The sequence below is a fragment of the Corvus brachyrhynchos genome, unplaced genomic scaffold (assembly GCF_000691975.1).
Source record: "Corvus brachyrhynchos isolate BGI_N302 unplaced genomic scaffold, ASM69197v1 scaffold114, whole genome shotgun sequence".
Taxonomy (NCBI): Eukaryota; Metazoa; Chordata; class Aves; order Passeriformes; family Corvidae; genus Corvus; species Corvus brachyrhynchos.
The window spans coordinates 3576197-3588755 of NW_008238337.1; the positions used below are offsets into that span (position 1 = coordinate 3576197).

Below are 12559 nucleotides of genomic sequence, written 5' to 3' on the forward strand. Positions count from 1 at the left end.
AGATTAAAAATAAAACAATCAGGGCACTGTGTTCTCCATGCTCCAGCTGCTTCCCCACAGGAGGCTCCTGCTCTGCAGGGCTGGGATGGCCTGTGCAGGCCCTGGGGGCTTTGCCAAATCCCACACGAGCTTGGTGCTCTCCTGCCAACCACATTTCCTACTGTTCTGTTTTCCTACTGGATTTTGGAACAGCAGAACTTCACTTTGCTGAAGATCTCCCCAAGACAGCAGCAGTGGGAGGAGGAGAAGCTCGTACCTCTGACATTCAATCCGTTGTCACAGGCGAACTGCGCAAAGGGTGACATGTACGTGGGGTCATAGGCCAGCTCGTGGGCTTGCTCAGCAATGCTCCGTGCAGTCTGCTGGATGCTCTCGTAGTTGGAGTTCTACATTCACGAGGAAAAAAGTTTATTCTTATTCAGAAGCCTACAGAAGTTGTTGTGCTGATCCATGTCAGTTTTGGAGATCCCTCACTGCCAGGGCATTAATTATCACATTCCCTTGCAAACAGAGCCTTCCCCATTCTTTAGGCTTTGTAAATTGGGTTACAACTGTGGATCTTCACAAGGGATGGCCAGACCTCAAACCCCCACCAGGAGCTCAAGACTTGGGTTTGGAGGATTTCCAGAATTTAGAAACTTAGAAGAATACTACTCAAAACAGACTAAACTATGTCATCTGAAAGGAACAGAGCATTTGGCAGCTGTCCCTGCAGGGCACCCTACAAGGACCTTCCCTGCCTCCCAAGCAGCTCTGGTGAAGTATTTGTTTTATCTTGAGTGCACGTCTTGCACCTCTGGCTCTCTCACCCCAGCTGACGAGAGCACACTTGGGGTGAAGGGGCACTTTCAAGTCGGATATGAAAAAATGCACTGAGAGCACACACACACTTTCTCCAAGATGTTTTTTTCCCTGTTTCAGTAATTCTGCTGCTTTACTCCCAGGCTTTTCTCACTCAAGCCAACATGACAGACAACCACTGCTCTTTTTGTCTGTAACCATTTTTAAATGCCTTGTCATTTCAAGAGCCTTCCCTGCAGGTTTGGGAATTAGCAGGCATTTATGTGATTAACTTTTGGCTGAACCTCTTGGGGAACTCCGGTGCCTTTCCCAAACACACCAAAAGGTGGAGCTCAGCTTTCTTCCACAAGGGAATTCCAGCTCCAGTGGCCAGCCTGGACACCCTTACCCTCTGCAAACAAGGGTGTGAGGTGGCTGCAGCCCCAGTGACACATTAGTGACCTGTGGAGCTGCAGGATAAGAGGAGGCCAAATTCTCTTTAAAATCACACTGTAATTCTCTTATTTGCATTTCACAGCAAAATAGTTTCCTCAAGGAGTTTATACATATTGATATCTCCTTAAGTGTACTTGCCTTTCTGTAAGTAAATAGCCTGAAGCTAAATGTTCTCAGCCAAGTTAAAATATTTTAATGTATTCTTACTATTTAAAAAACATTTGTGGTCACTAACATGGAACAGTTGACAGGATTTTTTTTTTACAGAACACTGAAGATTTTCAAGCATGTGCAACCCACAATTCAGACAGCCCATACTGTGTCAGAATTACTGGTTTATAAACCTTCAGAGAAGCTGAAAGTTATTTTAAGTGTAAGCTCACCCTCAAGTAACCCAGAAGAGGATTCTCTATTTTCCTGTGTATCATCTCCAACCTGCAGGTGCAGTGCGTGGCCAAAGGCAGCACCTGCTACTGAACATATATCTCCCCCTTCCCTTCCCCTCCTCCTCTCCCCCTCCCTCACCAGTTACTGACATGGAACCAGCTGTCACTTGGGAAATTTATGCCCAAGCTGCTGCTTCTGGATTCAGCCTGGATGCAGATGCAAGAGAAAGCCCTCTGGGGTCAATGTCCCTTGCACTGCTCCCATGGGATATTATCTGAAAAGCCTTTTAATGATACAGCACTTTGTGGTGGGGTTTTTATATAAAACACAAAGGTTTTGTGCATTAGAAGTAAAGGTAGTAACTATAAAGGTTTAGCCAGCACAAAAGATGTGAGAGCTTGAGGACACACACACTCACCTTCAGCTTTTTCAACTCCTGCAGGATCATGTAGTCAGGCATGTTGTCAAACAGTCCGTCTGTGGCGGTCAGGATGATGTCCCCAAGCTGGACATCGAAGGACGTGCTGTCAGCAGCCTCGGGGCTGGGGAAGGGACAGAGGTTAAAGGACTCCAGCCCTCACAAAGACACCAAACAACCTCAAAGAGCACATCCACAGCTCCTGCACTTCACTACTCTTTGGCGGTTTGTGCAAGAGAAAGAAATAATCACTCACTGTGGAGCTTTAGTCCCAGGATGGGCTGTCAGGAAAGCCCCACCACAGGCACTGTGACTGCAAACAGGTCCTGTTCCAGTTATTGCACCCAGGATTTGCAGTTAAAATTCCCACATGAACAATCCTGCAAACTAATCTGCTTCAGGAGTGTGTCTCCATGGAAACCATTAAGCAGAATGGCAGCTCAGGGCTTCCTTCTGCTCATCTTGAAGATGTTTAAGAGAGCAGTACTTGAAAGGACAATTCATAAAGGGCCTGCCCCAAACACTTCAGGATTTTGAACCACTTTCTAATTCAATGGAATATGAAACACGTCTGGAAATCGCTACCAGAGTCTGTTGAATGCTTGTGTCTAACACATTACACAACACCAAGAGGAGAAAACACCTAGTTTGGACATGAATATTGCTGCAAAATCTGATTCTCAGAAACAACATAACAAACCTTTCATTTTTAAACACTCTTCAGGGGTCTGTAAAAGCGAGGAATTGCTGCATCCCAGGCCACTGGGCTCTGCCAAAACACAGAGGAGCTGCTTTGCTCAACTGATGTGTAGCTTCAGGAAGGCTGATGGAGTTAAGATTGCCTGCCTATGCCCATATATAGCCAAATTCATCACTAAACTGGGACAACAAATAAAAAAGGACAGGAGAAGCGTTTCGACAAGGAGCATGAGTACTAATTAACGTCAGGAACAGTGCAGGAACCAGGCAGAAAGCTGTAATCATGATTCAGAGCTGAAGTGTGGGAGCACATTTATCTTGTGCTTTCCTTATTACTGGATGACTCAGATTACTTGGCTTCCCTGACTTCCACTGGACATTATCAATTATCCTTCTGCTCTTTGTTTTTATGATCTTCCTACAGATGACAGAGAGTATCAGGAAAATTAAGATTTTTACAGCTCTAGAATTTCGAACCATCATTTAATTTTAGTCTAACAAAGAGCTTGGAATACTGAAAGGTTCTAATTTCAGAGTCCTACCCTGGCTTCCTCTCAGCAGTTGCAGGATGAATGCACACACAAGAATGGTCAGGAGTTTCAACAGCTTAACCAACACTTTCAAAAAGACCTATTTTGGATTAAAGTCTCAACCTTTACTGCATCAGCCCTGATAATGCACAGAATCATTTAGGCTGGAAAACACTCAAGCTCATTGAGTCCAAAACTTCAGCTGCCTACTGCATTCCCTGTATTCCACGGCCACTCCTTGAGGATTCTGTTACCATCTCATATTCACATGAGGGGTATTACTTTAATGAGGGAGACATTTCTGAGAGCTGCATTTTAACACATATTTGAAAGCTGTTTGGTTTTGAATTTATTTCATATTACTGGTGAGACTTCACAAAGTCAGGATGGATCAGCCTGACATTCCTAGGGGAAGACACAAGAACAAGCCTGCCTTTGAAACAACCCATTTCTGTGAACAGATTGTCCTTTCCTCATACTCTCATTCCCAGCTTGGTGTTCCGCCAAACAGTTTTTTTGCTCGTTTTGGTCAAATACAATATGCTGCTGGAAACAGCAAGTTGGAAACACAAGTTACAGTCACATGTCCCTCTGCTCTATTCTTCAAGCACTTGCAACCTCGGTGCCAAGATATCTAAATTAGCTACTCCAAACAGTCCCAAGGGAGCACAGACAGGGATTGGAACCAAAGCTGCTGGTAAGTCCAGCCACTTGTCCACACACCAGCTATAGTGGGTGACATCTCCCCATGGATCAGAACATGCCCATGGCTGTGGGAATATGCCACCATGAACAGCCCAATAAATTCAGACTGTGCAACAGGTACAAAGTTAAGTACAAGGTGAGAAATGTTCCCATTTTATCTAAAGAGGGAGGGTGGCAGGTGCAGGACCTGTCTGGATATTTGTTTAAATCCTATGTGCTACAGAAGAGCCCCACAGCAGCAAAACTGCAACTTTTTGGGAGCTGGTCACATGCACAGGTTAAAAATTAAGGTTCCTCTTCCCCCTTACCTGTCACTTAAGACAACTCCTTCTGCCTCTGGTGGAGCTATTGACAGCTGGAAGGGAGTGTTGAAGTAATGCTGCTGCTCATCGGATCGATGGACGACTTCTCCTCCTCTGACTACCAAAAATCCAGAATCTCCCAAGTTGGCTGTATGTAAACGATGACTTGATCTGTCCAGGACTACTATACAAGCTGTGCTGCTCCCTGCAAACACAGTGACTGCAGTCAGCCTTACAGAAACTGCTTGTTCTCTCACTGATTTGATCAATAGTTCAATAATTACAACACTTATCAAAGCTTAAAAGTCAGGAGAAATGGTAATACTCAACAATGCCAGAATTAATATAAAATAAAACTAGCAAAATGCTAGAAATCTTTGCAATGCAAACTATGATTTTTCTGTAGAATTTACTCTTCCTGCTTTGATTTTGGTAAACACGTTATGCTGACAAATACCTGTTTTGTTTGGCTTTATTTACAGTTTTCCATCCCAACATACGTCAGCACATTCTGCTATAGGACCGGATTTACAGAACTCACATAAAATACTGAAATTCCAAAATCATGGAGATAATAGAATTCTAGTAGCATCCATACAATACTAGGAGCTCTCCACACAGTTTAACTCATCAGCTGTAAATAAACCACACCAAGTAAAGAACCGTTTGCAATTAAGTATTAGGTCCTGCTGCATTTCTCTGCTCAGAACATGAAATGCTTTTCCTCCCAGCCTGGCTCTGCAGAGCTTGCTTCAGGTTTAAAAAATAATAATCCTGTCGTGTCTTCAGGATACCAACTCCACAAGTTTAAGGAAAACATGTTTCAGAGACAAATACTATTCCAAATTAAAGTAATAGCAGAAACATGATGTCAACTGTGCTTGGAACTATCCCAGCCATGCTTGAGGGCACTGAGGAATTCTCCATTCATTCACTGGGAAGTAGCCACCAACTGTGCTTGGTTGCAAGCCACAAAAATGCTGTATTGCAAAGAAACCTGAAGTCCTACACAGCAAACAGCCATCGCTCAATTTTGCAAACAGGACAGCACAGCCACCAAAACACCTTTCAATGCCCAAGGGGGTGAAATACAGCTACAGCATTTCTTCTCGACTTCTGCCCCGTATCACCAGCTCATGAACTGTCTTCATCTTCTACCTCCATGTTCTTCCAGCAGGATTTTCCAAGCACAGCTCCATGTTGGACAGACCACAAGCTTGCAGTGAGCAAAGCTTAGGATCAGGCTTGCTAGAGCAGAAGTCCAGCTGGCTCCAGGCACTGCCCGTTCCAGATGTTTCTCTTTCTAACATACAGAGTTCCCTGCAATGCACTTGCCCTGAATCTCTTCTCTAGTGAACACACAGGACCTTCTCCATCCTTAATGAATATTAAGTCAAAGCAGTATATCTGGAAAAAATTCTGATTTTATATGTGACAGTATCCAAAATTGTTCTGCAACACAAGAGTGACTAAATAAATGGCACAGATTCTCCCCTTTTCAGTTTTATTTTATATTATTTACTGGATCAATCCTGATGAACCAAGTATCCAGGCTTAAAGCACAACAGCAAGGAAAAGTTACTGCCTAGTGAATCTTTCTTAATGAAGTCTTCTCCTGTCTCTTTATTTTAAATAAACTCTAAATGCGCATTGCTGTGGCAATTCCAGGGGTTTATTCCTCTTTCTAAAAATACTGTTCTCAGTTAAAGGAGAAACACTAAGGATCATTAGTTTCAAATTCTAACTCTATTAGCAGAGTGTAACCAGGAGGCCATGTGTGGAATGCAGATCTTGTGACTCAGCACACGCTGCTTTTCAGCACTGCAAAGGTCAAGCCCAGCCGAGCTGCTCCGTCTCCAAAGGCGTAGGGAGAGCTCTCGCCAGTGCCCCACTTTGTAGCTCACTTACAGCTACATCTGCTTTGCACAAATAAGCACCATTCAACACACCAAATCCTAATGTAATTACTGACCACTGCTTTTTCGTGACACTTAAGGTCACTCCTGAGGTTCCAACCTATTCTTTCGGCATATAATGCGAGAACATCTGTTCCCAGCTCAGCAGGCAAGTTAAATATAGCTCACACAGCACTGCTCTGGCACAGCAGCTTAAGGTCAGGTGAGCCCTGTGCATTTCATGCAGGGCAAACACTTTCTTGGTGCAGAAGAGGTCTCATGTCCTTTAGAGAAGTGTCCCCTTGGCAGAGTTGTCAGCTGAGGCCAAGTGTCACCTCTCTATCTGCTCCCAGTCCCCAGGCAGCTGAATGCCGTGTCCCATCAAGGTTAACACAGAATATGTGAAGCATCTACTTCAGCTGGCTTTCAGAAAGATCTGTAATGAATCCCCCCACAAAGATTTATAAAAATAATGCTACCAGAGATCGCATGATATGAATTACTGAAGTCAACCAACTGGGGTTTGAGTCCACGGGACATAAAAGGCAATAGGAGCAGAGTAAGGCCAGGAATGAACAGAACTGCATCCGATTATCCTCAGAAAATACTTTTCCTTGCATAGCTGAAGCAGAAAGCCACAACCAGCCATGAAGAGTTTTTAGCAGAGAACAGTTATTTATACATATAAAATACAGAGTGAGCACATGTGCACAGTGTGTTCCACTGCAGAACTCGCTCTGCAAACTCTGGTGAATTCACCCTTCCCACAGAAAGACCGTTTGCCTTGTATTTTATAGATAAATACACACACATCAACACTCCCTGCATTACTAAATTAATTAAAACAGTTTTGTAGAAAATAAGGATGCCACCAAGGCAACTACATTTCTATGTTTTCAGTTAATTAAGTGATGTTAACTGCCTGCAAATTAGAATGATAACAGATTCAAGCACCCTTCAGTAAGCCCATGTGTAGGTAACACACAACCCAGATTGAACTGACATACTTTTGGTGTCTTACCAAGCAAAGGTACTTTGTTCTGCAGCAGCTCACAATAGCCTGCGGTGAGAATTCCAACAGGATTGCTTGGAACAAACCGTCCTTCTTTTACTAAACGTTCACACGTTCGCATGAGAGTCCCTGAGAACTGAGAAGGGTCAACCCCGTAGTCTCTCCAGCCACCTACACCATCTGCCACCCCTGCAAGGAAACACAAAACCAGAGTTACCTGAACAGAAGTGGCTTTCAAAACAAAGGGTTTAATTATTTGCATCACCTACGATCTAAGTAACTAAAAGGTAGGACATGGCACCGGCTTGGAAAACATTTTTGGTTAACGTAACAAATTTCTGAATATTTTTAAGGTAACTTCTGGTATCAGCTCCCAGACCAAATTCCAAATATAATCTGAATTGCTGAAAGGAAGGTAAAAGTCTAATGCTGAGAATGAGGAGGCTGTCTCCACTACAGAACAAATAATGAGAAATCTGGGGTTAAGATGGGGATTCAATCCCATTAACCTCTCATCAGTCCATTAAAAGGGAAGAGGTTTCATTAATTTTAAAAGTGAAGGTCAACATTTTAACTAGTACAGAAATGACACAGAAACACTTGCTGCTGTTCAGCAGCACAGTTTTTTTTCCCAGACTACCTACTCATATGAAGGACAATGATTTCTATTTGGTGTTCTCAGTATCTGTAGAAAATAAATCCCCATTTTACAAGTGTTTTCCAAAATCCATGTAACCAACACAATGCTGGGACCTACCCCTTTCAAGGAGAGTTTGTTGCTTACAGCTTCAGCCAAGCAAGAGAATGAAAACTGACTGTGATCCAGACAATTTTCAGTTATTCAAAATAACCCGGAGATCAGAAAATTAGACCAATTCTACCAAAGCCTGGGAAGCTTCTAAGCAACCACATGGAAAACAGTGACTGTGGTCATGGAAAGGGGGTGATCAGAGGGAGGTGAGCAGCAGACACATTTTCTGCTGGTCATTTGGTTTAAGAACTTTGAACTTCTTCCAATTGCCTAAATGACAAAAGCAAAATACCGCTGAAGGTATTATTTGAGATTAAAATGTTCCTTTGTAGAAATTTTTCCAAAAATCTTTTTGATCTTCAGCACGAGACAAATAATTTCAAGCAGATTTCCAAAACATAGTAAAGCTGAAATATGTTCATGATAAAAGCACCAAAAATGAATTTCAGAGCTCAGACTGTGCTGAAGGACAGTCTGCTCAGGAAAAAAGACACCGCTGTTATCAAAGGCATGCAAATGTGAGTGAGAAGATAAAACTCAGTTTCCTCATCTCTGAACGCCCTTCACACGGGACATGGTCTGAAACTGAGACGGGAGGTTTAGAGCCGACCTTGGAGTGAACTATAATCTGACAGGAGGTTATAGGCAGATTCTGAACAGCCTATCAACATTAATCAGATTTCTCCCTAAAATAGTGCACAACCTTTTAGACACCTGCTTTGTCCCTCTGCTTTCTCAGAAGAATGTTACAGGAATGCAGATCCCTGCATTCACCTCTTTGAGCAGTCCCTGGCAAGAAGCTCATGCAAAAGCACCCTGCGCTGTCAGAAATTACTTTTCTGGATCCTTCAAGAACAGATTAATCCTCTCCCTACAGGTCTCACAACCTCATATTAATACTGGATTAACCCTTTGCTTTCTGCTGCCACACAGACAAGTCTAGAATAACAGATCATAAAGGAAAGGTTCTAGATCCAGAACTCAAAACAGAAACTCAGCTTCAGGTCAGATGATGGTGCTTTATGTGAAGGTACCAGATAAACTTTTTGTTCCTTCCCTTTAAGATGAACATGGTCCAGATGTATTTCTGCACTGCCTCACTAACAACAGTTTAATGCAATGAAAAGATGATGTTTGATAAATGCTGCCCAAAGCTCTTGGCTCCCAAGGCAGTTACAAAGAAAGCTCAGCAGAAGCTACGGAGCTCCCTCAAGCCATCCAGAAAAGCCTTTTACATCAGTGCTGGGAAACACTGGAACAGAAACACTACAGCTTTAGCACAGAGTACCAGAAAGCCACCACAGCAAGCACCTGAGAAGGCCAATTATCAAAACCTATTAAATTTTTAAAGGAAAAATGAGCACGCCATCTGACTTTCTTTGTTCATTTCTTACTGCAGGCAGGAAATATGAATCCATAATCATGGCAGCACCCTTCATACTCTGTCCTGAGCCATATACTGCCTTTGTCTGTCTGCCTTCCTGTCTGCTTTTTGCAAGCTATAAACAGCTTTAAGTAGGTTCTGCCAGTGCAGTGCAGTGCAATCACCCTCTAGACATCCACCAGCAGCTCCTCTGGCTTTGCTGGGTACCACACTTGAGAGGACACACTGTCTGATCCCACAGCACCAGGACAGCTCCGCTGTCTCCCTGCTCCACCCCGGCACAGAAGCTGACACAACCACTGCATTCAGGAGCAGGCCCTGGAGGCTGCTTTCAGTGACACCTCCACAACCCCCCACCAGCTACCAACTCTATTTCTTGGCCTTGCCCCAAATGGAGAAGAGGAGGGTTTATAAAGGTTTGGGGCCAAGACCTTTAATCATCCTGTCCTACCTTCAATATGGTTTTAAAATAAACCCAGCGTCTTTGCATTCTACAATCTCTGTAAATTGAACAATTTCACATGGGAGAGGAATATGTGATTTTGAAACAGTTTGAGTAAACTGCTACTGAAATAGATGAAATGTAAATGAGAATAAAGTTTAAGTAAACTTTGTGCTATTTGATATACAGCAAATAAGGAGTGAAACTATTTCAAACTCCAGAAGTAGCAAAAACTAAACACTCAACTTTGATTAATACCAGGTTTTCCCTCTGTCCTCAAAAGAAAATTCAAAGGTGTTGCTATTGGCAAGATCACTCCCAAGGAATAACGCCAAGCTCTATTTATATATAATACCTTTGCTTTCATCCAAGAAAAAAAAAGGGTATATATTCAAAATAATTACCTTTTCAACAAATACTCATGTTTTCCTTTGAGCCATAAACCATTGTGTTCCAGTATTAACCATGTTACAAATTAGGAATCACAGGACATTAAAGACAAACTGCATGGCTGAGAATTGCTGAAATTGAACTGTACACAAACCTTGGGGTTTTTTCATTCAAGCCATTGAGTAAATGAGAAAATTTTATAGAAAGAACATTTCTGTGGCTATTCCAAGTCCATGCAGAAATTACACAAACATCCACGTGACAGTGCAATGCCTGCAGCCAGATGAACCACCACTGTAAATAAAGCAACTGAAAATTTCACAATAAATTACTTCAGAAGAATAAATACTTCTCAAGTATTTAACTATATTACAGAGATTTCTCAGAATCTGAGAGTTAACACTCCACTACATTGCCTTGTGCTGGAAAATACACAAATATGCCTGCCAGATAAAATACTTGCTGCATGTGTCAATCCAAAAACTGGCTTTTTCCAACTCCTCAAAGATTCAGAGTATCAAAATCTCTCTTACAGAAACACCTGTCAGGAAGTTACAAGACAAAGCACAAGTGACTGATGCTGCAGCACTGAAATTGAGCCAGGGAGGATGCTGGCAGTGAAACTTGTTAAAGCTGATTTCAAAATGCTAAAAGCACCTGGGATAAGACGGCAGCTGAAATCCAAGTGCAAAATTGTTTTGCCTGCCAGCACATGAGTTCCCTGCAGAAGCCCAGGGAAAACCAGCCAGTGCTGAAAGCAGCAATATCTGCTTTTCACCACTCACTTGTGTGAGATCCAGGTGTTCTGCCTGGTTCAGAGCAAATATAAACTAAACAGCCTGATAGTTCATAACAAACCCCTGATACTGATCAAACCCTGTTTAATATAAATAATGTTATGAGGGCCAGTTCTGCTTAACTGGGAAATTAACCTGCCCGCAGTCAGAGTCCAAAAGCACCACCCTGTCCCAAAAACCTTTTGAGAGATGGATACTTTGAAATATTGCATCAGCCAAGAATAAAAATCACACAGAGAAGCACCAGGCAGGCATAAATGTGTCAGCAGGAGCTGCTTTTGCATGCAACCACAATTAACTTTCTAAGGCACTCCGCACATCCTACTGAACTTTCAATTTCTTGAGATTCTTACCTGAAATAGCAATGAATCACTGCTAAAAGAACATCAAAAGGATATATTTATAACTGAATTTTGCACCAAATATGAAGGCTAAAATGGTAGAAAGGTGCAATGAGTTGCACCACACAAGTTTGAAATATAGCACCTAGTATTTGTCAACATATCAGAACTCAGACTAACTGATGAGATTTGTTGTGTTATCAGTGGTAGGATAAATCACACACACCTAGACAGGTTCTCCATCAAAACCAAGTCCAATGCTCAAAGCCAGCACTGACCCTCAGCAGCTTCCCTGGATCTGTCAGAGCCAAAGGGTGTCTATCCCCTCCCCAGGGTTTTGACAAAGAAAATAGCCCAGTTAAATACAAATCCCTAAAGGCAGGTTGTGTGTGACTGCTAACAAGTTACAGAAGGAAAGGTTACTTATTCACACTGTTACAGTAAAACTTAAACTACCCTTGCATGAAACAGAAAGGTTCTGGAAGAGTAACTGGGTAAGTGACAACAGGGAGCAAAAAACAAAGGCAAAGTGAGCAATGATCTTGAAGAACAAACTGAAGGAGAAACAGGGAACTGGAAACATTAAATTGTGCATCTACTCCCAGAAGAAAGCAACAGTTCCTCATATCTATTTCCCCCCCACTACAGCATACTCGTTCCTGAAGCAGATTTTTCCAGGTAGAATTCTTCCCTATTTTATTGAAGCCTGAGAAAACACTCAGTGGATTTGGGGAGCTCCAGGAGAACACTAAACTATAATTTATTTATGAAGGCTTTACAAAAAATTCCCTAGTCACAACTATTTAATTTCTCAGGGTGTTCAGTGACTGTGGAACTGATGAGAAAGGACAGGTACTGGGGGCAGACACTGAAATAAATCCCTGCCAGCCTGATCCATCCCAGGCTCAGTATTCACAGCATGGATGAACCAGAGCAAAGAGCAGGAGATTTTTCCAAGGATTCCTATGACATAGGTATGATTAACCCTCACCTCCGGTACTGTGCTCAGCTTTGCTTTTTTCTCCCTGATTTCTGACAGAATCTGCTCTTCCTTCAGGCCAAGATCTGTGTATGAATGGAAAACTGGCTGCCATCAGCAAGCATCAATAGCATTTACAGCTAAAACTAGTGCTCAACTGGAAATTCTGACCTGAACACTTGTGTGCAGTGTCCTTGCAGAAACTGTGGGGAAGAATAACCAGATATAAGCTTCATTCTCAGAAGTTGTTCAGTGCTGCTCCAGAGCAGCTCTGCTGACAAGAAAGGCAGC

At 42.6% G+C, this 12559-nt stretch overlaps 1 protein-coding gene across 1 annotated transcript in view; it reads right to left on the bottom strand.

The window, feature by feature from the left end:
- PPTC7 (PTC7 protein phosphatase homolog) overlaps positions 1 to 12559 on the bottom strand; it is an 18828-nt gene that overhangs the window by 2289 nt on the left and 3980 nt on the right. Inside the window, exons 2-5 of the mRNA XM_017734823.1 lie at positions 7194 to 7373; positions 4284 to 4482; positions 2042 to 2165; positions 257 to 386 (exon numbers count right to left, since the gene is read on the bottom strand). Coding sequence (XP_017590312.1) covers positions 257 to 386; positions 2042 to 2165; positions 4284 to 4482; positions 7194 to 7373 — 633 coding nt within the window. The remainder of the gene's footprint in view (positions 1 to 256; positions 387 to 2041; positions 2166 to 4283; positions 4483 to 7193; positions 7374 to 12559) is intronic.